The 27,339-nt window shown below is 39.5% G+C and overlaps 1 protein-coding gene across 11 annotated transcripts; it reads left to right on the top strand.

Moving 5' to 3' along the window:
• The first annotated feature begins 589 nt into the window (after positions 1–589).
• On the top strand, positions 590–25,669 carry LOC135488787 (unconventional myosin-VI-like). Of its 11 annotated transcripts, XM_064773630.1 has the most exons (31): positions 590–670; positions 1,619–1,757; positions 2,096–2,165; positions 6,145–6,218; positions 6,340–6,469; positions 6,956–7,120; positions 7,478–7,575; positions 8,277–8,291; positions 9,098–9,262; positions 10,572–10,652; positions 11,090–11,104; positions 12,297–12,480; positions 12,667–12,969; positions 13,092–13,256; positions 13,475–13,602; positions 13,748–13,843; positions 14,088–14,288; positions 14,590–14,637; positions 15,533–15,757; positions 15,943–16,150; positions 16,341–16,431; positions 16,648–16,798; positions 16,994–17,211; positions 17,427–17,505; positions 17,611–17,660; positions 17,803–18,008; positions 18,122–18,286; positions 19,453–19,473; positions 20,747–20,845; positions 21,566–21,772; positions 21,884–25,669. In XM_064773630.1, exons 2-31 carry the CDS (start codon positions 1,641–1,643, stop codon positions 22,069–22,071), a joined length of 3,963 nt encoding a protein of 1,320 aa, XP_064629700.1. In that variant the 5' UTR covers positions 590–670; positions 1,619–1,640; the 3' UTR covers positions 22,072–25,669. The 11 variants fall into 11 exon arrangements, with proteins under 11 accessions (XP_064629700.1, XP_064629702.1, XP_064629701.1 ...); XM_064773632.1 differs by lacking the exon at positions 8,277–8,291; XM_064773631.1 differs by lacking the exon at positions 11,090–11,104.
• Positions 25,670–27,339: the final 1,670 nt, after the last annotated feature.

Below are 27,339 nucleotides of genomic sequence, written 5' to 3'. Positions count from 1 at the left end.
ATATGGCGTCAAGGGTACAGTCCGGACGCGGCCGGCACCTTTCCCTACAGCCTCCCGTCCTAATATTATCGTGGCTAATGGGGGGGGGGGGGGGGGCTGCCTCGGGACTATCAGTAAGGCGAGGCGGCAGTGCAACATGAATCAATGTCCTCTGCAAGAGAACAACAGCTGGGAACCAAGCTCCACGATGAGTGCATTGGGACTGCATCAGACATAATCAGCTTAGTCTCATTTCGACCTAGTGTGAGATGTGTCATGTGAGAGACCCCCTATTGGCGGTGTTGTGTAACTTTATCTCGCCTGCCCAGCTGTGCCTATATTGTCCCTTTAATTAATAATTGGTTTGTAGATGGCGCTCTTGGGTGATTTAGGTAATGTCAAAGGTCACGGAACTTCAAAGTGTATTCATACACACTTTTCATATGAGTTATTTGATATTCATCAAATTTAGCATCATAATCTATAGCTAATGTCTAGAAAAATAACCATATCGTTAAGCTTATTTGTCTTACTTGACAGAAAATTATATTTCCAATGAATGGAGAACATAAGTACAGATCTATTTTCTCAAATTGCGGATTGAGAGCTACTCCACCTAGGTGTTGTTAGGCTCTGTCTTTGAGGAAGCAGTTATTATTTGTGGATACTTGGTCCGAATTTCGTTTCATAAGTAGGTATCATTAATAAAACAAATGTTATTACCAATGTATAAGTCATTTTCCATCTATTTAACCCGGTTAATGGCCTAACTACAGAATAGCCGGGACAGTAGTAGCTCTTTACATTATGTACACTCTGTCCCTCTGTACATGATGTACACATTCCTAGTGTCCCGGGTATTCTGCAGTTGCTCTCGGTTAATCAATGCAAAGGTGTTGAAATATGCTTCTGTAGCAATCGAAAGTCAAGAAAAGAGAGGCAAAAGACGAACAGACCAATGACTGTGCTGTACTACATTTCTTTCACTTTGATAATTTATTGTCACTGTCGGGTTCAAACCTAGGTCTGTTCCATTTCCAAGTATTCTTTGGCTTTGCCTTTCGCGTTGTTATTGGGACATTCGATGCTAAGTTGGACTTGGAGGGAACGAAGCGTCGTTAAGCAAGGCTTAGGCTTTAATTCATGCCCCAGGCTAGCCGACATTTCAAGTCAGAGTGCTTTCTTTGACTTTGACTTCGCTGTCGCGACATCCATCTCATGTCAAAAACTTATGCCTCATTGCCTAGTTTCCAGTTTTGCCATCAGTAGCCATGTCAAAACTGTTCACACTCACTACACTCACTAGTACAGTGATTTTGGAATTACTGTTAAACCTCCTTTAGTTTAGGGGACATTACTTTGTTGTCCCAAAGTGGTTATTTCCATTCAATTTGACCTCTCTAATCAGGACAGCACTTGTCTGTCCCGAGGGTGTCCTTAATAGAGAGATTCTACTGTACTTCAATTATCAATTCCTGGGTGGGATTTGATATCCTTGGAACCAGCCTGTCACTGTATCAGAAGTTCCAAAAATGGTTAGCTCAGTTAGATTCTGTCTTGTAGTCCAAGATGTTCATGATGACCTTACTCCTGTTTTATAATCTTTTATAAAACTTTAGCTGCAATTTGTTCTTCTCAGGTTTGCTGCTTGAGGTAGAAACATGGATGGTGGGAGGAAAGTTTGGGCTCCCCATCCCATTGATGGATACAAACTCGGACAGATCGTCGACATCGGACCAGATGGAGTGACTGTGGAGCCTTTTGATTCTCCACGACAGGTGAATATTCATTTGTTGTCAGCTTGAAGCAGACAAAGAAGTCATTGTGCAGTAACAGTGAGCTTTTAGGCTCAATCAACAATGTTACAGTAGTTTAATAGAATTAAAAAATGTGTCTCTGTATAAAGTGTCTTGAACATGTAACTCACTGTTCCCCTGTATATCAGTCATCACATGGTTATGAAGAGTATTTTTAATGTTTTCGCAAGATGATGCTTGACCTATTGCATGTCACGTGTGAAAGGCCTTGATGTGCTTCTCTCGCGCTTACCTTACAGATGTATAATCCTCTGAAATAATACTGTGAACTGCAAAATTTTGCTGTCAATTTGTTTCAGACAATCACTTCATCATTTGACCGCGTATTTCCAGCAGAGGAATACGACAACAAAGATGTTGATGACAATTGTAAGTATAGTTGTTTCTTTCTCACGTCGCACACAATGGTCGAATTTTTATTGCCAATTGGGCAACCTACCAATAGAGCTGGTAGTCTCTTTCACAAACCAGCAGTCCTCCAATGTATTGTTCTGGAAAACGGTGAAATATCTAGTAACGAGGTCCCCCTGTAGACATGTAGTAGTAGTTTGTCTGTCCTAAGAAAAATGCTAAATGTTTGTGCTCAAACATCGAGCTTCAAGCCTAAAAAGGGGTTTTCCAGCTGATTATCAAAGTATAATCTGTAAGTGACCTAGATATCGCTCGAAGCAGAAACCTGCGTGTTGCCTTTTTCACATGTTGCTGTATTGATTTCTGCTGGCCTGAGATTGAGAACTGCCTAATTTAGTGTGAGCCAGTTCAGTGTTAAATATTCTATTACAACAGGTTATATTGAGTTGTTCAACATTGAGGTGATTGTTAGTCATCTGTGTGTGAAGTCTTAATGATTTTTGCAAGTGAAGTGCAATTTTGTCATGGTAGCCCCCTACTTTTGTGTACGAATCTGACACCCCAAAACTAATGAAAACCCATAAGGATAACAGCATTGTATGTACCAGTACAGTGTACAACAATGCATCATACAATAAAACTACAAGTATTGATAATTTTATATGTTTTGATTGTATTGTATTGTACTGTATTGAATTGCATTGATTTGTCAGTCTGAGCCTCCAAGTTGTGCCCTACACTGTCACAGATCTCCCAGGCCACATTTCTCATGCACGTATATCAAGGCAATACCAGCTCAGTTTATCTCAGACTTTGTATATTGATCAGAATTCCACAGCTTGCCGAGTTGAACAATACCGACCAAAGTGGCTGAAAATCATGCATAATAATGGTTGTATGCATAGAACATTCTGGTTACAACAACGTGTTGTTTCATTTGTCAGTTTGCAGAAAAGTTACTTTTAATAAATGTCTGAACTTGAACGTGAACAAGAGATTCATCCTGGTACTGGCTTCAATTCATAAAGAGGTAGAATCAGTCAAAAATGCACTGATTCTCACTGTACAGTCAGCCCTGTGACTGTCCGTGCTCAGAATACAAGACCTGCACCCTAGAAAATGGAAATATTTGCACATTGGTGTTTGTTTTATTTCAAGAAAAGAACAAATCTGCCTGAAGCAAGTCTGTGCTTTGATCACATTATTTTCTCATCCCATGTTACTGGCCCAAGGCTGTCCGATTCTTAAAATACGGTACTCATACCTTCTAGCAACTCTTGTCATTTCAACAAGATTTTGTATTTGTAGACATTCATCATCCATGGTCAAAATACCACCTTTTTAATTTAATTGCACTCTCAAATCTAAACCCTTCCATTATTCACACACTTGCCTCAGCGAAACCTATATGAATTTTTTAGCATTCTGTTTTGGTTCTGTTGGAAAATCAATAAATCATATTTTTCCTTGCTACACCATGAGAATGGACCTGTCTGTGCACTCAGCACTTCACTTGAATTGAAATTGGCCATGTTCAAACTAAGAGTTCACATGATTAGGTCGTTATTGAACATGTAAATGTTGAATGTGCTATTTTTATCATGTGGAACCAAAGCTCGTCTATGTGCCCTGGTGAAAACCAACAGCACTGATTGCGATGCCGAGACAGGCTATTTATTTGTATTGTGCCCCTGACAAAATTGCACCTTCTGTGTCTTCCGGTGTCATATTTCCAGACAATCCGTGATAATCACCACCAGTGTCTTTCCTCCATCTTGGTTCATGTATGCTTCACACTAAAACATACAGAAGTACCAGTGTGAATTTATTAGATAATCCATGTAATCAGGCAAATGGAAAATCAGAATGTTATTTCCATGGTAATGGGTATCCACGCCTTCGATTGTGTTCTGCTGGTTAATTTCACTGTGTTAAAAGCATCTGTGTGTTGAGTTCAATGGTCAGCTGTTGTTACTGTAATCAATCTGGTGGCATAAGACATTGTGAGCTTTCCGTCTAACAACAATGAATTGATTTCGAATCGATTCAGAAAAAATGTTGGCACCCTGAATTTTGTATGGAACAATACCAATGTCCCCTATCAGCGGACGATTGCAACTTTTTATCAATCTATTGTTCATTTCTTTGAAGGCCTAAAATGACAATTCTTGTATACCTGATGAAATCTGTTAGTCATTTTGCTAGTTTGTTTATTTTCCAAATTTGGGTAGGTTCAACCTGATAAGGTATTGTTGGATCTCTTTTAGATTGTTTCACCCCATTGAACATGTTGAAGCAGTGATCAATAAAGCGTAGGTTATACCTATATTGCTGTGAATAACTCATTACTCAGATTAGTGTGACAATTGCATGTTGGCCTCAGGTCAAACTTCACCTTATAAACTTAGCATAGGCTGCTAATACTATAGTAATAGACTAGACACTGCCGGCTTAACAGTGGGTGTGTCCAATGAAAATGTTACATTTGTCTCTTGTGTTATAAATCAGTATTGCATTGATTTGTGGTCTTTAGTAATCCAATATTATACCGATGTTTACATTGTAAGAAATAAACGTCGTAAAACAAAGGAAGGAAGTGTGACTTCTGGCATTTTGAAATGTTACCATAATCTTGCCTGCTTGGCGATTTACCTTTGTCCCCCTTTAAATGATAACTGTCTTTCAGGACTGCAGAGCCGTAAAGCATAGAGTTTAGTATGTTTGTGAGAAAACATGGCATAAGTACTAGCTCATAAGATAATCTACTGGCAGTTGTACATATTGACCACAAGTCCAGGCAGTCGTTCTTCAAGAGATCAATAAATTTTCTGTCCTCATAAATAATTGATTTGACTATAATCTTGCATGTTTGGCAATGATGAACTTCTGTCAGTTCATGTACAATCATGTTCAAAAGTTTATGGACACCAGTTTTTGCACATTTTCTCAAAAACGGCTAATCCTATTGAACCCAAATTTTCACCAATGGTGGAGAATCTTCTTGGCTATCGAATGACGTGATAGTTGATATCAGGACCAATTGCATAACAAAGTTATTACATAATTTTGAGAGGGATCTTTTTTTTACTTTTTTGTTAATCAATTTTTCAAAACCAAATTAACCTACAGTATATATTGCACATAGCTAAGACTTTCTGTGAAAAAAATTTGGATAAATCTCATTTCGAAATATCAAAATTTTGATATTTTGATAATTTGATATTTTTGGGTTTTTTGCAACTGTATCATTGAGAAGTCATACCCAAATAATGATTGGCACCAATTTAGCACAGCTAGCAACTAATATTGCTGAGAAAAGGTGGATACTTGGTAGTATGAAAATTTTCATATTATAATTTCAAGATGTTCCTTTAGTTGAAAATCAGAAAAAAATCACCATTCATTCAGGGGACATGGGTACTACTAGGATATATCGAAAAATCAGAAAAATCTCAAAATTTTCAGAATCTCAAAATTTTGATATTTTGATATATCATGAAAAGTAAATGATATTTTCAAATACTTTCTTCACAGAAAGTCTTAGCATTGTTATCTGTATGATGCAAGATTTATACTTCGATTTAAAAAAAATCAACCAAAAAGTGAAAAATAGATGCCTCTCAAAATTATGTAATAACTTTGTTATGCAATTGGTCCTGATATCAACTATCACGTCATTCGATAGCCAGGAAGATTCTCCACCATTGGTGAATATTTGGGTTCAATAGGATTAGCCGTTTTTGAGAAAATGTGCAAAAACTGGTGTCCATAAACTTTCCGACAAGGGTGTACATGTATCTGTGATGCACTGAAACTGAGTTCTGTCGAGTTCTGTAGAGGTGTGATGTTGCTCAAATACCCTTCAATTCATGGCTTGCCAGTATGTTTACATTCTGCTGAAGTGAAACAGTGTTCCAGGGCTCAAAACCAAGACGATTGCAAAAATGTCCCGATTTTTTCGTTCCTTTCACACATTGTCTATGTTATCTCTTTTCAGGTGCGCTCATGTACTTGAATGAAGCCACTCTGCTAAATAATGTCAAGATTCGCTACATGAAGGACCAAATTTATGTAAGTAAGCATGTATTACGAAGTGCATATAACCAAGGGTTGCAGCGATATCGGTGGATTGACCATGTTTTCTTCTATAAGAAGGATTCACTCATGATGTTTTTTTTCTCCTCAATTTCAGACATATGTCGCCAATATTCTCATTGCCGTGAACCCCTACTATGAAATCCCGACCCTGTACTCAACGCAGACCATTAAGAAGTACCAGGGGCGATCACTGGGAACCATGCCACCTCATGTCTATGCCATTGGTAAGTCTGTTGGGGAGCTGGATCAGATAAACAGAAGTGTGGCATTCACTGTAATTGTGAAAATAAGATCCGCAACCAAATCAAGAGAACCAAAAATTTGAATCAGACTGATATTCACTAATCAAAACTGCTAATTAAAACTGCACCAAAAAACTCATATTTTTAAGAATATATTTTTTTTTTTGTTTTTTTAAAATCCCACTTGCATGTTTTCTTTAGTAATGACTTTTATTCTATCATGTATTAATGTTTTATTATTTTATTATAAATTGTAAAGCGCTTAGAAGTTTTAACAACGTTGAGTGCTATAAAAATGTTTTTGATAATAATAATAATAATAATAATCAGTGAAATGTCTATCCAGGGAAATGTCTATCCTGCATGCCAGGGCAAGTAAAAGATCCCACATGGGTTGAAACCCCTCCCCCCCATCCTGTGTAGGAGACATCTTACTTGCCTTCAATTCATTAAACCTTCCCATTCCAGCTGACAAATCATATCGGGATATGAAAGCTTTCAAGGAGAGTCAGTCCATCGTAGTGAGTGGAGAATCTGGTGCCGGGAAGACAGAATCAACCAAATACATTTTGAAATATCTGACTGAGTCATGGGGCACCCATGCTGGACCAATCGAACAAAGGATAGTAGAATGTGAGTATGGTTTATGGAACTGAATTTGTGACCCGCTCTACCAAAACTAGGCGCTTGTCGCATCTGAACTTGACAGGTTGATACGGACTTGTTGTTCATTTCCCTATTGTAGACCTTTTGTGAAATGTGACCAAATCAGTTTGTAATAGATTTCACAAAAGGTCTACAATAGGGAAATGAACAACAAGTCCGTATCAACCTGTCGAGTTCAGATGCGACAAGCGCCTAGTTTTGGTAGAGCGAGTCACATTTTAGACGCATCCCAGATTCCAACAGCCAAAAAAGACCATTTGAGCGCCCTAAACTATGATAATACATGTTAGAGCAGATGATAGAATAGATGGTTTTGTGTTCCAGCCAACCCCTTGCTAGAAGCCTTCGGCAATGCCAAGACTGTCCGCAACAACAACAGCAGTCGTTTTGGAAAGTTTGTAGAGATCCACTTCAATGATAAGGTGAGTTGGTTAAATAGTTAACACTGAGGGCCAAATTCATAAAGGGCGTTTAAGGGTTAGACGTGTGTAACTACTCCCTGATCAGTTTCAGGGCCTATTCATATTCGGTGAAGATTTACATGAAGGACCTGAATCTGTCTATTCAGTAGTTAAACGCTGTTTTAAGCTAAACGCCCTTTATGAATTTGGCCCTAAATGTATACTGTTAATGCTGGCCTTCACAATACATACATGAACTAACTTGTCACGACTGAGACTATGGGCAGTAGGTTACTGAGCGTGCAGTTTTGATTAATCAGTTTTACATTGAAGCATGTCTGCTAGTGTCATGACGTCACCAACACCTAGAAAAATCGGTAGTCTATCTGGTGTTTGTCTCAATGCGTTGTTCACACTTTCTCCCATACTGATCAGCAGGGCTGGCCATGTGAAAATAGAGCCTGATGGCTTGTTATGTACTCTGTATTATATTGTTGTGCAGAGCTTTCCAAAGAAATGAGAGACTCCCCATGGTGCCTTATACCAGGAGTATGTTGTGTAATATTGGCTCAATTACAATACTGAAGGGGTCAAAATGTCATACATATGTCATATTTGTATGCTATACTTTTGAGACAAAGCAAAACAATTGCTGTGTCATCTCATAATTTTATCAAAAAATCAAAAGCAATTATTGAAATATCTTAAACATCAAATTTTAGGGTCGCAAAGGTCATGTGAGTATATGATATTGATAAACGTCCTGTTCGTGGATCTTTCGGTCATGGCTTGTTTTTGTTATCTTCCCAAGAAGAAGGAGTTAAATCGTCAGTTTCTGGTTCGCATGATGACTTTTGGAGCCGTTGAATTCTTGAACTCCATCTTGACCAGAAACTGATATTTTGATTTTGTCCCTTTCTTGAAACCCTGTAAGACAATGAGTTCTCCTCCAGTACCTTTCGCAATCAGCCTAATAGACTATCATTATATAGAACAACTCATCCTCCATGTATCAGTAATCTTGATTTTTCTCTCTCTAATTTTACTGTGTGTTGATTTTGACAATGTGTACTTTTGAAGTAACATGTGCCTTTAAATTTCTATTTTCAACCTTACTATTAGAACACTTTATATCTTTCTCATTCTTATGTCGGATCAGTCATTCATATCAAACTTTAAATGCTAAGAAGAAGTTTTTGAAAACTTGTCACATAGAGTAGCATCTTTTTTTGTTTTGACAAACAAACAATACTTTCCGCAGTATAATGTCTTTGCCTCCTGTCCACCTCTCTTGGCTGTGTTTGTAAAATTTGACTTGGTAAAACGTATATAAACCAACATGCTAAGTGACCATCCCCTTAAGTCTTGCCCATCCTATCGTCAGAGGTGCAGGGTTTCTCTGCTTTTAGTTATAGTCAGCACATGGCTGCCAACATCTGCTATTTGGAGTATTTCGGCTCTTTTCGACAAACCTATATAAAATATATCATGACTGTCAAGGCGCTCCGAATTTGAATCTTAAGTTCTTTGTTTGCGCTTTCAGTACACAGTCACTGGTGGCTTCATCTCCCACTACCTTCTTGAGAAGTCCAGGATATGCGTGCAGGGTTCCGAGGAGAGGAACTACCATATTTTCTATCGGATGTGCGCTGGTGCCCCTGAAGAACTGAAAAAGAAATTGCAACTTTTAACACCTGATCAATTCCATGTAGGTATTGTGGGATAGAAGTAGGTGGTGGTGGTGGGCGGGGGGTTTGTTATGAATGTTTTAGAGAACTTGGCCATCAGGGAAACATGTGTATTTATGTCAACAGGGATTTTAATGTGGAATCTGTTGGAGTATCACTCATTGAAACAAGCTGCTGTCATGTGGTAGGGTTAGAATTTAGCAGTGGTCTCATTTAATCCGATGCCTTTGAAAATGGGGTGGCAATGGTTCCCTCTGGAGTTGAATCTTTACGGTTCTTTCGTTATCATGAATTTTACTTTCGACAATTTTAATACCTGTTTTGTTTGTAACTTTGTAATGTGCCTGGTTCTGTTGTCCTCTGTTATTGGTTGGTGTTGTTGTCCTTGTTTATTGGAGGGTGTACAGATAGCAAGTCAATTTCATTTTATGCATATTTTTTTCTTCAGTTAACGTGGTTTATGTTCTTGCAGCCATAAAAGTCAATGGCCATTTGAGAAAACTGTAAGGATTATTTTGGAACTTTTCGTTAAAAAATATGAGATGTTTTGTTCTTTAAGATTTATAGTTTTGTATGTGAGCGTTTTTTCGTGCCAATTTTGCTAAGTTACATATGTTGTTGTTAAATTATGTTTGGAGTAGAATTTCTGTTGAAAGATCATCTGTGGTTTGACTGATCACATACATTCAAATGTAGACAAGAGAGGAACTCTTCAACAGCAACATAAACAAGCTCACTTCGATTAATATTGTTCATTGAGTAGCAGACAATGGCTGATATGAATAAAGTCTAGCAAATGCTTTTACTTCAATTTTGTACAGAAAGGCTTTGTGTAAATGTACATGTAGTTTTAGAAAAAAGCATTTGCTCGTCTTTATTCATATCACCCAATGTGGTCAACTTCCAATATGTTACCGATATGCTATTTTTTTAAATGTTGAAATTGAAAAATTGTCTGTTACATGTTATGTTGTCTCATCGAGTCACACAAGTCAACCTACGATATATACAGTAGAACCCCTTTATTAAGGACACCCTCGAGACTGACAAGTGCTGTCCTTAAAAGGGAGGTGTCCCGATTAGAGAGGTCAAATTGAATGGAAACAACCAATTTGGGACCAAAGCTAGTGTCCTTAATAGGGAGGTTGTCCTTGATAGAGAGGTGTCCACTAAGGGAGGTTCCACTGTAGTCTGTTGTTGTCATACCCCCGTTTCTCGTTATCCAGATAGCCTATCGATACCGAGTCCTGGCGAGAACAACCTCGGCAGCAGGCTCTGTTTCAGCATCACCGTTGCATGTAGTATATGTTGTATTTATGTCGTATTCAGTACCTTAACCGTGGCTGTACCCAGTACTTTTGTACCAGAGAAACAGATGCAAAGATGCAAGCCAACAGAAAGAGTCAGCAGGTAAGAAAATGATACTTTATTCTCATTTAATAGACATTTTTTCATTGAATGCAGACAAAACCCCATTAGTTTCATGGAATCCTTACATTTATGTGTCTTGGAAATGCATTAGTTTGGTAATAGGTCTAGACATAGCTTAATTACAAGAATGTGTGTGCATTATGTGCTACGCTGTTTTTACGGACCTTGCAACTGACGTGTTAGTTAAAATGTGGCTTTGTGATCAAGTTACCACCCCTGTAATAGAATTGTGTTGCATTTCAATACTGAAAGAACTGCTAGCAACAAATATTTATCATTGTATACCCCTAATTCTATTTCGTTCTAGCTTTTGGGTTCATTGAGCTGGTGCTTGATTTCCTATTTGTCCGCCTTGTCCCTCTGCATGATATCCTTAAGATTTTACTCAGCTGTTTCTTTTTTTGTTCTTTTGACAGAATTCTTCAAAAGAAGTAAAGTACCAACTTGCAACCGTTTCGAACACTCACTCTTCGATAAAAACAATTTGACCTGTCTGTCCTCCACTCCTTTTAGAATGGATAACTAAGAAAATAACCTTGTCAGAACTTCAGCATTGGTCAGAAGGAAATTGACTCATTTTTGGCAACATTGTGCTCCTTCTCTGTGCAGCGTTTGCATGATGCAGGGCTCCACTCTAGAAGCGTGCAAAATGTTTCCAGTGTATCATAATAGCATACTGCATAAGTGACAGTGGTCTGCTGTGATTTAAGGGACATTTTAACTGAAAATGGATGTCACTTTTGAACATTATTGTATCTCCTAATCAAATTGCCGATATTCCTAATGAATTCTGTCTCCCTTTGAATGTGTACCTCACCCCCTCCTCATTTGCATGCACAGTTCACCTTGAGAATCTACTTCCCAACTTGCTGAGTATCAAGCAGACCTCTCATCCTACCGACCAGGCCTTCCTTACCTGGACTGCCTACAAAAAGGAGTTTTTCAAAGACTTTTGGGTCAATTTTAAATTGAGATGCTCAGATATTCCCAGGCCCTTCCCAGATTCATTGAGTAGGCAGGTCTGTCTATACAATGCACTTGATTCTCAGCTGATTTAGGGAAGCAGATTTGTATGGGTTACGACATGGTTTATTTGTCACTTCACCTCTTTCCCCAATGAATAGACAAATCGATTCTGAACTAGAGGTATTGGTTGTCTATACCAAACACCGTAAGACAATCAATGACGACAGTGAAGTATCAATTTCTATTCTAAACCACCTAAACTATTGTAACTAATGTGTTTTGGAATTGAGCACTTAGCATGAGATGTTCTGTTGTCCCAGGCTAATGGTATGATTGATAGTGTAATTGTGAAATGTTCTCAAAGCTGTTATCATCCAAGGGAGTTATATATTAGTGAAAGGAAAATTAATTGGGGACAACAAGTTTGAGCATTGGGGTCAACTGGGTTGTGTTTGATTCAGCATTAGATATACTCCACGTAGAAGTGTATGGTTTCCATGTGGTTTGACATGGGAGAGACCCCTATAAACCACTTTGTGTAACTTTATATGACCCTCCTGGCTGCAACCTACTTGTAAAGACTGGGATGTGAATCAGTACAATGTAGAGAGAATCATATATGATAATCCAAATTCTAACCTGCCGCCTATCTTTCAGTTCCTAAAGTACGGAAGCCTCAAGGATATCCAACTGGATGATGCTCGGGACTTCAAGGTTACGGATGAGGCTATGACCAAGATGGGCCTTAGTAATGATGAGAAGCTGTCAATCTACATGCTGGTTGCAGCCGTTCTACATCTGGGAAATGTTTCATTTGAAGAGAACACTGAAGACACTAAGGGTAAGTCAAGTTGCTTTTGAAAACATCGCCTATGCTCTCCATTGCTATTCATTGGTACAACCAGTGATTTCATGAAATAGAGTTACACTCTGTAGTATCCCTGAGTCAAATTAAGGGATAGTATGGAGGACCGTTGTAATCTCTGTGTGTGTCAAGATGATATTAACTATTCCATTGATGTTACAGGTGGTAGTAAAGTGACGTCATCTTCAGCCCAGTCATTGAACAATGCCGCTATCCTGCTGGGTGTGGATAAGGAGGAGCTCTGTGATTCCCTGGTCAGCAGAGTGATGCAGGCGACCCGGGGCGGAGTCAAGGGAACTGCCATCAAAGTCCAGTTGAAGGTGCATGAGGCTCAGAATGCTCGAGACGCCTTGGCCAAGGCTGTGTATTCCAAGTTGTTTGACCACATCGTCAATCGAGTTAACCAGGCTCTACCCTTCAGTGGATCGTCAAACTATATTGGTGTACTGGATATCGCTGGCTTCGGTAGGTATAGTCTAAGTATTACTTGACTGTGTAAAACTCATGTGTACTTTATAGTTGTATACCATGAAGACATTGGGTAGCAATTGTGAAGCTTTCTAAAAACCTTACTATGTTCTTTTCAGAGTACTTCCAGGTGAATAGTTTTGAGCAGTTTTGTATCAACTACTGTAACGAGAAGCTTCAGCAATTCTTTAACGAGAGGATCCTGAAGGAAGAACAAGTCATTTACGAGAAGGAAGGTCTGGGAGTGAAGAAAATAGACTATGTAGATAACCAAGATTGTATAGGTAGGTTGAGGATATACAGGTTGGAGCCTTTGTGCGTTTCCCAGGCCCAGAGTGAATGTGTCCGATCCGGGTCAGGATGGGAAGTTTCACTGGAGTTTCTTTATTGTCGAGTATAAAATTACCGCTGCAAAGTTGAATAGACTGACACACCTTAGCACAAGTCAGGGGTTATCAACAGCTGTATGAAAACATAGTCTAAATTTGTGTTTATGTTTCAGATCTGATTGAAATGAAGAAGATAGGAATCTTTGATATACTCAACGAGGAGAGCAAACTGCCCAAGCCATGCTATGATCACTTCACCAATGAAGTCCACGGCAAGAACAAGAATCACTATAGATTAAGTGTAAGCTACAATTTCTATCTTATTTTGCATTTAACCCACATTTGGTGTTGAGCGACAATGGTCTGTCTGTTCAAAGTGAATTTTCTGGATGATTCAAAGTTTAGTTAATTTGCCTACTTACATTTACACGTATTTCACTTTTCAGATTCCGAGGAAATCTAAGCTGAAATCTCACCGCGATTTACGAGATGACGAAGGTATCCTTATCCGCCATTTTGCTGGTGCTGTTGTTTATCATACAGTAAGTATTGAAAAAACCGAGACTTACCTAGACTTCCAAGTGGTGTACATCTGTTTCGTCATGCCAGTTTTTGTCCTCACTGGTCCATGTCTGCAAAATTTCTCTGTATATTTTTACAAATCGAATTTCTTTCTTGATGGACTCAAATCCTTTCAGGAGAAGATATAATCTTGAAATGTTGACACATGAATGATTGATAAGTAGATTATATAACTGCATGAAAGTCGCTCTGTTTTTCTTTCAGCAACAATTCATCGAGAAAAACAACGATGCCCTGCACACGTCCCTGGAGATCCTTGTCCAGGAGAGCAACAGCAGTCTCGTCAAGACTATATTCGACGATCCCGAGTCAAAGAAAACAGCCACGGGAAAACTGACGTTCATCAGTGTGGGCAATAAATTCAGAATGCAGTTGACGACGCTCATGGAGAAGCTTAGGTCAACTGTAAGTATTGAGGTTGAAAAATCCGAGAAATATTGAGAATTGTTATATTATGGTGTCGCCTTTAATCAAAGGCGACTGATGGTTTTTCCTGGTTCGCTTGCTACCATGCAGTTGTATCATTGCACAAGCCTTCAAATTGCAGAAGTCAAAGGCAATGAGGTCTTAAACTAAAGTGATTAACATTTTCCTGGCGGTTTCCAATCTCAAATGAGCATTGTAGGATTGGTTTTGATGTATCGTTTTCTTTCATGAGATGTCAGTTTGATAATGGCTGAAGCGCTTATGTCCTAAATTGTTCTAGGATCCCAAATATGTTAACAAAGTCAGTAACCGTCCAAGAAAGGAAAAAGTAGGTTGCATGTTAACGGCCCAGAGAGATTTTTACACTCATGGGTTTGGCATGTCACTGGTTTATGAATTCATATACTGTGCCGATGTGACTAAACTGGTTGAGGTGCCTCTGTACAAATGGCCTGTTTTATTTACCTGTAGGCCTTTGCAGAGCAGGTGACCTCAACAGACTTAATAACACCGACACAGTGTATTGTTGGATATCCTGGTGGAAGAACCTTCGGTTCAATGCTTTTTCTGATGTTTGGTATACTTATCCTTATGAATGTTCCGGTTGTGGTTCATTCATGCATTTGTTTCACAATACATTTTGTCTATGTATATCCCAGTTTCATTTGAGAAATTTACATTATACATGTTTAGGGACTCTTTTCAGCTCGTTGATATATATTCCCTTCTCTTTCTTACCCTGCCAATCCCAGTGTCAGTTCGGTGCCATAGATATTCCCTCGCTTTGGGTAGGAATTCCCTCTGCTTGGCATGGATACATGCACTGACAGCTAAGTTAGCCTATGGTAGTTTTGTGCAGAATTCTTTGAATTCAGTTGAAAACAATAGATATTAGGCTCCAGTAACGAAACCCTTGATAGATTTTATTGTTAACTCCTTTACATGAGTACAGACTGGTAGGTAATCAACGGCATGCAGGATTAAAATTTCATAGTCAGATGAAATTGTCAAAGATATTTCTCACCATACCTGTAGGTAGTCCCAGCCGAGTTCAATTCCCTAGTGCAATCATTGGTTTATTATAGCATGCTCTTAGTTCCCAAGTAGAGGTTCTTCAAGTGACGTCATGATGCCGCAAAGTTGTTTGTCACAATCACAAGCAATATCACAGATGGATGCAAATTGAAATCATTTTGCTTGATTTTGTTTTCTGCTCATTCCAGGGCACAAATTTCATCCGTTGCATCAAGCCAAACGTCAAGATGATTGACCATTGCTTCGAAGGGGCGCAGATTCTGAGTCAGCTGCAGTGTGCTGGTATGACAGCTGTTCTCGACCTCATGCAACAGGGTTACCCATCCAGGACACAGTTTGCCGAGCTTTACAACATGTACAAGCAATACCTCCCTCCAGACTTGGCTAGGCTTGATCCCAGGCTTTTCTGCAAGGTTTGTTACTTTTAGGCGTCCTAGGGGGAGTTGATTTGAACCCTTCTAATTACAACTTTGTTCTCTGTACTCCCTGGTCAAGTGTGAGCTACATCTTCCTTGAGACTCCTAAAATCTCTTGGTGGTTCTGACCTGTAGTACCTGTTAACTGTAAAAGCTTATAATTGTTGATATATTTCTTTCAGGCTCTCTTCAAAGCCCTTGGTCTCGATGACAATGATTTCAAATTCGGTATGACAAAGGTATTTTTCCGTCCGGGCAAGTTTGCCGAGTTTGACCAGATTATGAAATCAGATCCGGAGAATCTTGCAATGCTTGTGGCCAAGGTGAAGAAATGGCTGATCTGCTCAAGATGGAGGAAGGCTCAATATGGTGCCCTCTCAGTCATCAAACGTAAGTACAAAGTTCAGTTTTCTGTTCTTTTGGGTATCTATCAATGTGAGTGACAAAACGCAATTTTGTTATGCTGAGGAAACAGGTCTTTGATTGAAAACAGCAGCTTCATTTTGATCAGACCTGTTGCAAAGTGTTATCTCTTGTACATTTGCATACAAAGTTTAATCCCCTCTTCTTGTTGTTTCAGTGAAGAACAAGATTCGTTACCGCTGTGAGATGCTGATCAGAATCCAGAAAAACGTCCGCATGTGGTTCTGTGTCAAGAGGTACAGGCCAAGGTAAAAACGCATCAGAACTCCTTGTCTTAGTGAATCAAACTTATAGGGCAAAGATTGTCTAGTGTAATTTCAGAGTCTCAGGAATGATGTTTGTAGCCTAATAATGCATTTTTGGCTTGTTTGGCTGGAAAATTGATTCTGAAACATTTCGTAAGTGAATCGGAGCTTTAAACTTGAAGGAAAAGTATTTGAGTGATCATTTGTCATGTTTTCCAGATACAAAGGTATGCAGAAGGTGCGCACGTTGAGGGCTCAGTTGACGAGTATGGGGCAGATTGTCCAGTCTATGAAGAAAGACAAGGACAAGTACAAGAAGAAGGTGGATGAGACCAGCAATGCCATCGATGCTCTACTCAACAAAATCAAGGTATGTTTCCCCAGGTCCATCAGGCAAGTCTGGATGGAGCCCGTCTTTGATTTTCATAATGGTTATTGGAATGGAAGAGCTTGTAGCAAAAAAGCTTATTAAGCATATTCCTTACCTCATTCAAGATGCTTACTGCAGTAGAACTTCTCTGTTAATGAAGCAAAAATTTCTTCATTTCCTTTCCTTGCTTTGCAGAACACCCCAATGACCCGTCAACAGATCGATGTGGAATATTCCAAGATGATGACAACAATCAACGCGCAGATCGGCGACCTCAAGAAAAAGGTTGAGGAGCAGAAGATAGCTGAGGAGCGTGAGCGCATGAGGAAGATCCAGGAAGAGATGGAACGGGAACGTTTGAGGAAGGAGGCCGAGGAGAAGAAGAGACGGGAGGAGGAAGAGGAGAAGAAGATGTAAGTTGATGTCATTGTATACGATTCTTTCAACGAGGAATCAGACTTACGATAAATCCCTGTACATGTACATGTAGATTGTGCGGCGAGTCAGGTATCTTTGCGAGACCCACGCAGACATTGTAACAACAACGTCAACAGCTGATGAAATTGTGTCATCTGTTGTCAATTTCAAATGACATCACGCGCCTTTACTTTTGTACTTTTTGTTTTAGGCGCCAAGAAATGGAAGAAAGGCGCCGCAAGGAGGAAGAGGAGAGGAAGCGTCAAGAAGAGGAAGACAGGAAGGCTGCCGTAAGTTTCTTTTGGCTTGTGGAGTTAATGAGTTGTGAAGTATTGCTTTGTCTTGTTGTTTGCAAGCTAATAAAGATGTTAATAATCTCTACAATGTTGTTTCAGGAAGCTCTCCAGGCCCAGCTTGAAAAGGAAGCTGAGGAGGAAGCAGAAAGGTGAGCATTATTTGATTCTCATCCTGAAGTAGAATATGCATTTCAATTTTCCCAGCTTTATTTGGACACTCCTGAACAAAGATGTCTGAGCTGTAAAGATGGCAGTTGAAAAATATGTCTTAATTTGTCTTTCCCTTTCCAGACAAAAAGCATTGGAACAAGAGCGCTTGGATCGTGAACTTGCCTTGCGTCTGGCTGCAGAGGACCAGAGTGCAGTCGAAGAGATGTCAACAGAGCCCAAGACAAATGTGTTTGCCCAGAAACGCCAGGAGTCAAATGACAAAGACAATTATGATTTGGCGAAATGGAAGTATGCTGATCTTAGGGATACCATCAATACATCGTGTGGTAAGTACCATAGTGCTTCTGCCCGAATTGGAGGACAGGTAATGTCTTCTCCTGTGTTTCGCTATGACTGGGAAGGTATTTGTGGTCATGAAAAACTTCTCTGGTTATTTCAGATATGGAACTTCTAGCCTCATGCCGAGAAGAATTTCACCGCCGCCTCAAAGTCTACCATGAGTGGAAGACGAAAAACAAGAAGCGTGGTCTTACCAAGCCCAACAAGACAACAGTTGTTATGGATGAGGAAGAAACCAGGGCACCTGCATCAGTTCTCGAGCACGGTGAGTGGGGACCGGTTCATGATAAAGCTGCAACAACGTCGCATGAGGGTGTCTTTGAAAGATGTTGTTCGATGTAGTCCCTACCACCCCATCTGGGGTGCCAATGACTCCAAAAATGTGATGTTGAAAAGTCTTCAGACAATTTTTAAGGCATCTTTTGCAGTAATGATTGCAAAGATCTGATCTAAAATGACTCTCTTTGCACACTGTTCACTCAATACAGTTCACACCCTCTTCATTCATGTTGTCTAGTAGTAAGACATCTGTACTGAGCATATTTGTACATCAGTTCTGTGTACATGTATCATGCAAAAACAAGGCACAGTGCTTTGTACACTGTAAACAGTGCAATGCTCCAACCAAAGTGTTTTGAAATTTAACAACCACGTGAAATTAGTCAAGGCCAGAATGATATAACGGATGGGCGTCAGTTGTCGAGGGTCATTATATCACTAATTTCTGTTCTAAAGGAGAGGCAGCAGGGGTTGCTTCTGAAATAAGGAGAAGAAGTGGCGACTTCTCTGCCGCAGCAAGTACCACAAGTAAAGGTATTACAATGAATAGATATTGACAATATGGGATCGTCAGCTTCAATGCTCTGCCAGGCTGCTTTGCTGGGAACGAGTTTACAATCCCCAATCACACCCCAAAAAAAGGTCATCGGTTGACTAACCAAGCACCACTGTCCAATGGATTTAAAGTTGAATGCAAAAACTATGTCATTTCCGATCGGGGATTCTGAAGTTTAGCCCTTTGCTGTCATAAGAACCAAGAAACTCAACAAAATACAGGGTCTCCAAGGACCTGGAACCAATTCGGAACAACCTAATTATTGAATCAAGTACCCTGCTTTGGGATGCCCTGTGGAACAGTTCCCTCATGAGGCTTCTTGGTTCTAGTCAGGAGGAAATTCCATCACCCATTTGGAAGAGCTTTGGTTGGCTCATATGTCATCAGGCAGAGTAATGTAGTTATGACATCCCTTTCAATTGGCTACAATAACACAATAATTCTTCAGCGGCTTGTGATCCTCAACTAACATTGCTGTACATTATGCCAGAACTGTAGCCAATGACACATGCTCCAACAGAAGGCCTTTGTATCAACATTTCAATGAAGTTATTCTGACTGTGCATGTGACCTGTATCATTGTTATGTTTCCCCAGAGGTTACACCTACTCCAGCACGTAAGTAACACATGCCCCGGCATGAAATATTCAAATTGTGCATGTGTCCGGTTGGTCATCAGCAAGTAGAATTTGTACCTTTCTTGGAACGTGCTGACAAGCTTTTCCTTCTTCTCTGACTCTGTCCGCGAAAGCTAGCAGCACACAGTGGGAATTGTCTGCAAGATCATGTCACAGAGGTCTTTTGATGACCTTGTTGACGAGATCTTGCACACATCTCTGTGTCTCCCAGCTTATGCCTGCAACACTTGAATGACTTGTGCCGTGTTGCTCTCAATTTCATGTGATATATGCAACTGCTTTATGTTTAAGGGGACGACCCCTGAATTAGTCTTGTCCAAGGAAAGCAAATTCTTCTGCAGCTGATGTCTTGTTCACTTTGTTGTGTTATCACATTCGGTCAAAATGTTGCATTGTGTTTTTTTTTTTTTTTTTTTTTTTTTTTTTTTTTTTTAAATTAAACGTAAAGCGCCTTGAAGTGTTTTACAAAAAGCGCTGTATAAATTGTTTTAATAATAATAATAATAATGGTCCAAACAGCATAAAATTGCTCTGTTACTAACATAACAAGATTTGGTCCTTTTAGTCTCACTTGCTTCATTTTGACCAATTCATTCCTCCCTGTCCCTGGTGTTTTGTGGTGTTGGACTTAATATGTTGTGCTATAGATTAGAAACTAACCATTAGAGGTCTGTCCCAAATCAACTAAATAGTTTGGGCTATCCTACTTGCTAGATTCCTGCGCCTTTGCATAACTATGTCGTTCCAACACAGGCCGCCATTTTAGATTGTGACATAGATCGCAGGTGCACAAAGATACCAGAATCATAGCGATCAGTGTACTTTCACGGAGGTCTGAGTGGATCGTTACTAGTGTTCAGTTCACTGGTTACTTACAACTAACCCAATAACTTGACTAACAACTAAATCTGGATCTCTGCAGGTTTGTATGTTCATTATAAATGAATAATAACTAAAACACCAGACTGAGACAATTGTCATTAACTACCCTATCTTACGATAAAGTGCATTGCTGTCATATGTGACTCGCTCTACCAAAACTAGGCGCTTGTCGCATCTGAACTCGACAGGTTGATACGGACTTGTTGTTCATTTCCCTATTGCAGACCTTTTGTGAACCTGTCAAGTTCAGATGCGACAAGCACCTAGTTTTGGTACAGCGGGTCACATATTTTGTTCACCACAGTCCTTTATAGAAAGTTGAACAGTTGATTCTCTTGACCAACCATATCATGCCCTACTCCGTTTTCAGCGTATAATGCTTCCAAAAGGATACCAGTTAGAATAATAGTGCCTGGGGTCCAGCCGTCTGCTTATTCTCAAGCACCTGGCTCATACAACTCTAAGTCTGGTTTGTAAACAAATGTTACCTATTGGCTTGGCTATGGTTGATTTATGGTTTTACATGGGTAGCTTGGAATTGTGTATACCTTTGCCATATTTGTCCCAACTCAGTGGTAATGGTTCTGTCCTGGATCTTCCCATTGCAACAAACTGCAAGTGCTGGGCTCGTGTCTCCCTCCCTATTGCAACCTGAAATATCCGTCGCTTAAAAATATTGCTGTATTTGGCCAGTATTATATATGGACTGGATCATTTTTTGGTCCTGTTTTGTAAAATTGAGATATCATACATGTACTAACTTTGGCTTGGTGTGGTCACCAGAGGGTTTCCACAAAATACGAAACGCTGTTCTTTACCTTTTGAGATTTGGTGCTAGTTTGCTTGCTTGGAGTGTATTTGAACGTGTGGTATGTTTGGGTACACGTTTCTGTCATTGAACTAGTGGATTCCCTACAACTTCATCAGATGGCTTTACAAGTGACCACAACTGCATGCTTGCTTCTGAATTGTAAAAGTAGACACATTTGTCCTTCAAATAAACCAAAGGTCCACTTTTCAGTCGATGGAATATCAGTTCTGACACCTTGGTAATTTTGCCTATTTTCACAAACCATATCATCATTATGTCTTCCTTCCCTGCAAGGTGATTGAGCTAGATTTGCCAAAGTATCAAGAAGTCACTGAATCATCAATCAGAATAACTCACGTTGTGCTTATTCCTCTTCAGCTGAGCGAGTTCCCCTTCTGCCTCCCCGCAAGCCTCCAGTGAGAACGGATGAAACGGCCCAGCGCTATTTCCGCATTCCGTTTGTACGCCCATCGGATGCCGGCATGTCCAAACAGAAGGGCTGGTGGTATGCCCACTTTGATGGCAAATACATCGCTCGCCAGATGGAGCTACATCCAGGAAAAGAACCAGTTTTACTTATTGGAGGTGAGGTCTAATTCAGCAGTCCCATCCAGGGATCAGGCTTGATTTGAATATTACGAAATTAATGTTAATTTAATCTACAATGTCTGTTCATTTTCCAAATTTCCCTTTCAGGAGTTGACGATATGAAAATGTGTGAGCTTGCCTTGGAGGACACTGGGCTAACAAGAAAGAAGGGTGCAGAGATTACCGGCAAAGAGTTTGAGATCGAGTGGGCAAAGTCCAACGGCAATGAACTCATTAAACAAAATAAGAATAGCATTTCATCGCAACATTTGAGGAAGAGGTTTGGTGTTAAATAATGCTAGCTTAGTCTAGTCATTTAACTTATATGCTAAAAATCAGTGTGTTCCAAAAAAGTCTCATTGAGCAGAGTTTTTGGGACGCACTGAAGAATGTAATGTTTGAATTGGAGAACTGGTTTTGAAGACAATTGGTTATGATTCTCAGCTGAGCGCTTGGCCTATGTGCCTCTTGTTCAGTCATTCAGTGATTGGTCAATTATGTGCTCTTTTTAGTGCAATTAATAAATTATTATGACTGCATACCGGTAGACTTTTCAGGAAAACAGTCTTGCATTTTGCCGCAGGGTCTTCTGATTGATTGAGTTAAAAAAGTGCTTCAAAGATCTGGGCTATTCAATTGTGCTTCTTGAAATCTCCATCATTTGCCACATTTGTGTTAAAACCAGTTTTATCATTTCTCAAATCCCACGACCATTTAATCGGTGAACCCAAAGTTCATGTTATTTTCACACAGTGAGAAAACTTGCAAATGTTTGTCAACAGTAAAGGGCACCGAATTGGTGAATACAGCCATTTGAGTGTTGTTTTGCACACACAGGTGTGTTGTTTTTATGGAGTAATGTGTACTCATTGACAAGAAATATGTAATGAAAAAAAGAGATTTTTCTGTTTTGATGTAGTGATGTACAATCTGAATTAAACATATCACGCATTAGGCATTCGATGGACTCTCGCTGTTGAGGACAGTCTGGGATTGACTGCATGTAATGCTGTCCTTGGAAGGGAGGTGTCTTTGAAATTTTTGCTATAATTATTAAAGTTAATGAGTTTATGTGTTGATTTTAGGTACCGTTCTGACCTACATGTAATACTGAATTTCAAGGCAGTTAGCCGTTTCTGTACGATGCACATTGTAATTGGTCTTTGTACTTAATTTGTTTCCAGTCATGATAAAAGGTCCCTTATACATGTATACTGTGGGTTGGGTATTTATATATAGGAGACAAGGAAGTAAATTTGAAATTGAATGACTTGGACTGGGTCATTTTGACTCGTAGACAATCCATATTATGAGCATTTAGTTCTGCTTATCATAATCATCATAGTAAAATTGCAACAGTCATAATTGATTGTATTTCCATATCATTTCAGATATCAGTAATGTGGTGAGGCATTTTCTAGTTGACAACATTCCAACATTGTATATACTGAGAGTTTTAAAGTTTCATATATAATATATACACTGTTATAGGTTTAATTTGGGACATTTCCAAGAAAACTTTTCATGGTTTCTTTTTGTTTAAAGAATATTCTCTAGGTCTGATAAAGAATCCCGGTAGGTACGTGTTACATGGCCTGACTTGATAAAAAATCTCACACATTCCACTTATTAATGCAAAATGATCTCAAATGTGCAACACGTGGCCTTGTGTTCTAAAAAAGCTGCAGTGGAATTCTGGACTAACATTTCCAGAAGGGGTCATTGCATGAATGACCTTTGAAACAGCATTGCTGGAAAACTCATCTCAGAACCTATTGGTTTCTCTCATCTCTCAGGCCACATAGTTATTTGGTTAGATTTATGATTTGGTTGTGATGTGGTCCGTGCTTTCCACTTTTACCGGTACTTTACAAGGAGGTACTACTTGTAGCATTCACTTTCCATACAGCAAAGCCAATACACTTTGACAGGCTCTCCATCCACTTCAGACACTTTTGTTGCATTGTACATGTGGTACGACTACAGTAGTTAGACTATTGGGCATGTAAAATTGTTTGTCCCTGCAAGTAATTATGTGTGCTTTTTCATTTCTAGTTAATGAATTAAGCTTGATTCCCACCATTGTTTGTCAACAGTGATATCAAGGGGGACTAGAGGCAAGAGCCAGGTTGGCCAGATTAGGCTTCACCAAATGACCAATAGGTGTCTCTGCTTTCTCATTGTACATTTGCCCTTGTCAGGCTTTTAGGAGGAACATTTTCGTCAGTGAGTCAAACTAGACACAGTTTCCAAACTGGCAGCCACCAGTTGGACAGGCCTACATGCACCTCTTGCCTTATAGTCCCCTTAAAGAGTGAGTGTTTTATGCAAGTATCAATTCGTGTCTTGTACCCCCCCCTCCTCAAGGGTACGACACCTTATCACCCTATAACGACATCTTAAGGCTCAAGCATCGCCCTTTTTTCACCAATGCTACTTTTTCTTTCGTCAAGACATCACCATCAACAATATATCAGTTATCACCATCATATAAAGTAACCGGACTAATTTTACTGGGTAAGGCTGTATGTTCGACAAGACATCGACACATTAGCATCCTTATTCTTTCCAGCTTCGCCAAATTTTCACTAAAGGAAAAATAAATACTACTCAAGCATCGGCAAAGATTAGTGGTGATAGCTTAACTACCCTTGGGTACAAGAAACGAATTGATACTTGCATTAGTGTTATCAAAGGATCACAAAAAGGAGTGCTTTGAATAGGTTTCTTGAAGAATTACGAAGTATTTACAAAATACTAGTATGCTATTATCATAATGTCACTTTACTATAATTGACATATCTAAATAATAACTATGTTGTACTTAATTAAAAGTTATTCATTCTTTCTGGCCGTAATTTTGTTGTCTGTTGGTTTGGAATGGTCACATTTTTTGGGTCAGTCTTTCAGTACTTTAGACATTCCATAAACCTTATGTTGTTAACAATGTTGGTTATGATCCCATCATTTGCATAACAGAGTTGAAGTGCCAGATCACGTATAAATGCCTTATATAACAGTTGCCTATTATCGGGTCTCAATGGCTGATAGATTTTAGATGTAGGCCTAGGTCTAGAGGATTGATAATTTGATGACATAGGGAAGTAACCATAGTAACTGCGTACATTGTACCCATAATGAATATACAATGTAAATCAAGCTTTGTAAGCTTCTTGCACATGCACACAAAGTTTCGACAAGGTAACTTTCACATTGTAGTAATCTTGGTAACTGTGAGACATCATAACCTATGGCATGTTGTGGAGGCTATCTAAAGAATGGTATCAGATGTAATGAACACATTTTTCAGATGTGAGGGAATTATGTGCTTGTACATGTAAGTGTATATTACTGATGCACAACATTGTGTTAAAGGGAGACAACATGCAGGAACCAGTTGGGCCAGATTGCATTCAGTGTCACTCCTGCCTATTGTCCCCCTTTAAGGTATGGATACATTTTGAAGAAGGTCAACGAAGACCTTCCTAAAAATATGCATCAGTGAGTCCAGAATAAAATATAATCCTTGTGATGACCTACTTGTAAAGCAATATTAGATCAAATTTAGAAAAACATATTTATATTTGTTTGTTATAAACCCCTGTTTGTTAGCAAACTGGATCCGTCCTGTGACTTCATTTTCGTCCACAATATTGCACCCTGCCAGCCCTAAATTAAGGCAAGTGATTTTCGAGCACCCTGATATTAATATAGAGATCTGTAAGTGAGATCTGATTAAGATTTCTAATGTGTAACTTGAGGCAGTTATCTGGACAAGATGTTCTCATGAGAATCCTGGATCTGTCAACACTAAGGAATAAGCAAGTTAAGGCAAGGTGAAAATGTTTATCACATTTATGCATGCTTTATCGTCAATAAATGTTTTAAATTGAATATTTGGATTCTTTTTCATTTCAATTCAAATTATGGCCAACATCTTAGAATTTCCAATTCCCCTTCAATACCTAACTTTGTGAGAAGCCGACTGTTGTTCTTTCGTCCTCCAGTGTTAAGTTGATTGGACCCCAACCTCATTTTATACCTCTTGGTGAGTGTCCAGTAAAGAGGAAAGATACAAAGTGCTGTCATTTCTAGGATATCATTTAAAGATTTTTCTGACTGTAAGTTGAGTGGGAGTAATATGAAGACCTGATTTCAGCCTAGCCAGGGTTGGACCAAGCTCGCTCGTTCGCCAACTTGGTGAGAGAGATGAGACGGTCACAGCCAGCCCGCATGAGTCCTGGCTTCTCCATCGTTATGGCGATGGCGTAGTCATTTCATGAAGTCATGTTAAGTTCTGAACTACGCCATCGCCATCTTCAGGGCAAGTGAGGAACTGAAAAGTCCAAACGGTATTTTCAGTTTCTGCGTTGCCCTAAAGATGGCAATGGCGTAGTTCAGAACTTCAAATGACTTCATGAAAGAACTACGCCATCGCCATAACGACAGGATGCTGATAACGACAGGATGCTTTCTGTAGGTAGGCCTATGTTGTAGACAGCATAACTCAAATATCTAAAATCTAAATAACAAGGGAAAAGAAACGCATTATAAAAATAAAATATAAAGTAAAAAGAAAAGGAAAAATGTTGTCCACAACCGGATTCGAACTCGCGACCTTTGGATCGAACATCGTATTCTGCCATTTCTACCAACTGCGCTAATGTTTCTAAGACGTCTGACGTCATGTATTTGTCGGAATCTGATTGGCTGAAAGTCCCTGTACAAATGTACAATGTTCAGGAAAAAAAATTCGCAAGCGTGTCATTCCCCTGGTGAGGACTTACAGAACTTGTTGGCTGTGGTAAACGAGAAGTTTCACAGCCGACGGCTGGTGTGAGTATCTTGACCCTCAAGCTTTGGAGCCACTCCGCCGACCCGGACTCCGTTATACTAACGGTTAACTTTGATGGTTCAGAATGGGTGTGAGGGGCGAAACAGTCTTCCGTCTTGTATGACTTGGGCCCGTGTCTTTCATGACGTCGGCCCCTGTCTCTCACAACCTGTTGCTGGTTAAGGCAGTATCTAAAACCCCATACCACATACCAACATACCCAAATACCCACATGCCATTTTTTTCCAGGTGGGGCAATCCAATGACGGCTGAAGCTTTTATAATAAGCCTGGCAAGATTGGATCACTCATTTTTAGTTCGTCTTACCCAGGAGACAGGAGTGTTTAATGGACAACCCATTAAGTGACCCGACCGAATCAAGTTTGATATCATGCTATCAAATTGTATTCCGTTTCGAATGATTACAGGTTCCGAAACTGAGCGCCCTACGAACGACGAACTACAAAGTACGAATGTCTGTCGATTCATCCAGTCCTCTATCTGCTAATTGATTTACACGACACTGAACCATATTTTATACTTGGTTGTAGAAGGATTGGGGAAATGATTAAAAAAAAATCGTCGATAAAATGCATTTACATCGTCTTTTGGGTTACGGAACCTGCCTTATGCATTTCCACAACTCAGCATATGTACATGTACAAGTATGTACAATGCCTGTCATATTGATCATTGACAGAACAAAGGTCTCGCTTGAGCAGATAACTAA

The sequence above is a fragment of the Lineus longissimus genome, chromosome 5 (assembly GCF_910592395.1).
Source record: "Lineus longissimus chromosome 5, tnLinLong1.2, whole genome shotgun sequence".
NCBI lineage: Eukaryota > Metazoa > Nemertea > Pilidiophora > Heteronemertea > Lineidae > Lineus > Lineus longissimus.
Note: the sequence above shows the minus strand (reverse complement) of the source record. Positions and strands in the feature narration are given on the sequence as shown.

Bases quoted from the DNA above. Each gene is read 5' to 3' on its own strand.
- LOC135488787 (XM_064773630.1), top strand. From the start codon at position 1,641: ATGGATGGTGGGAGGAAAGTTTGGGCTCCCCATCCCATTGATGGATAC. The intron at 14,289-14,589 runs GTAAGTATTGAG...AAATTGTTCTAG, and splicing joins TGGAGAAGCTTAGGTCAACT to GATCCCAAATATGTTAACAA. The intron at 21,773-21,883 runs GTGAGGTCTAAT...TTTCCCTTTCAG, and splicing joins ACCAGTTTTACTTATTGGAG to GAGTTGACGATATGAAAATG.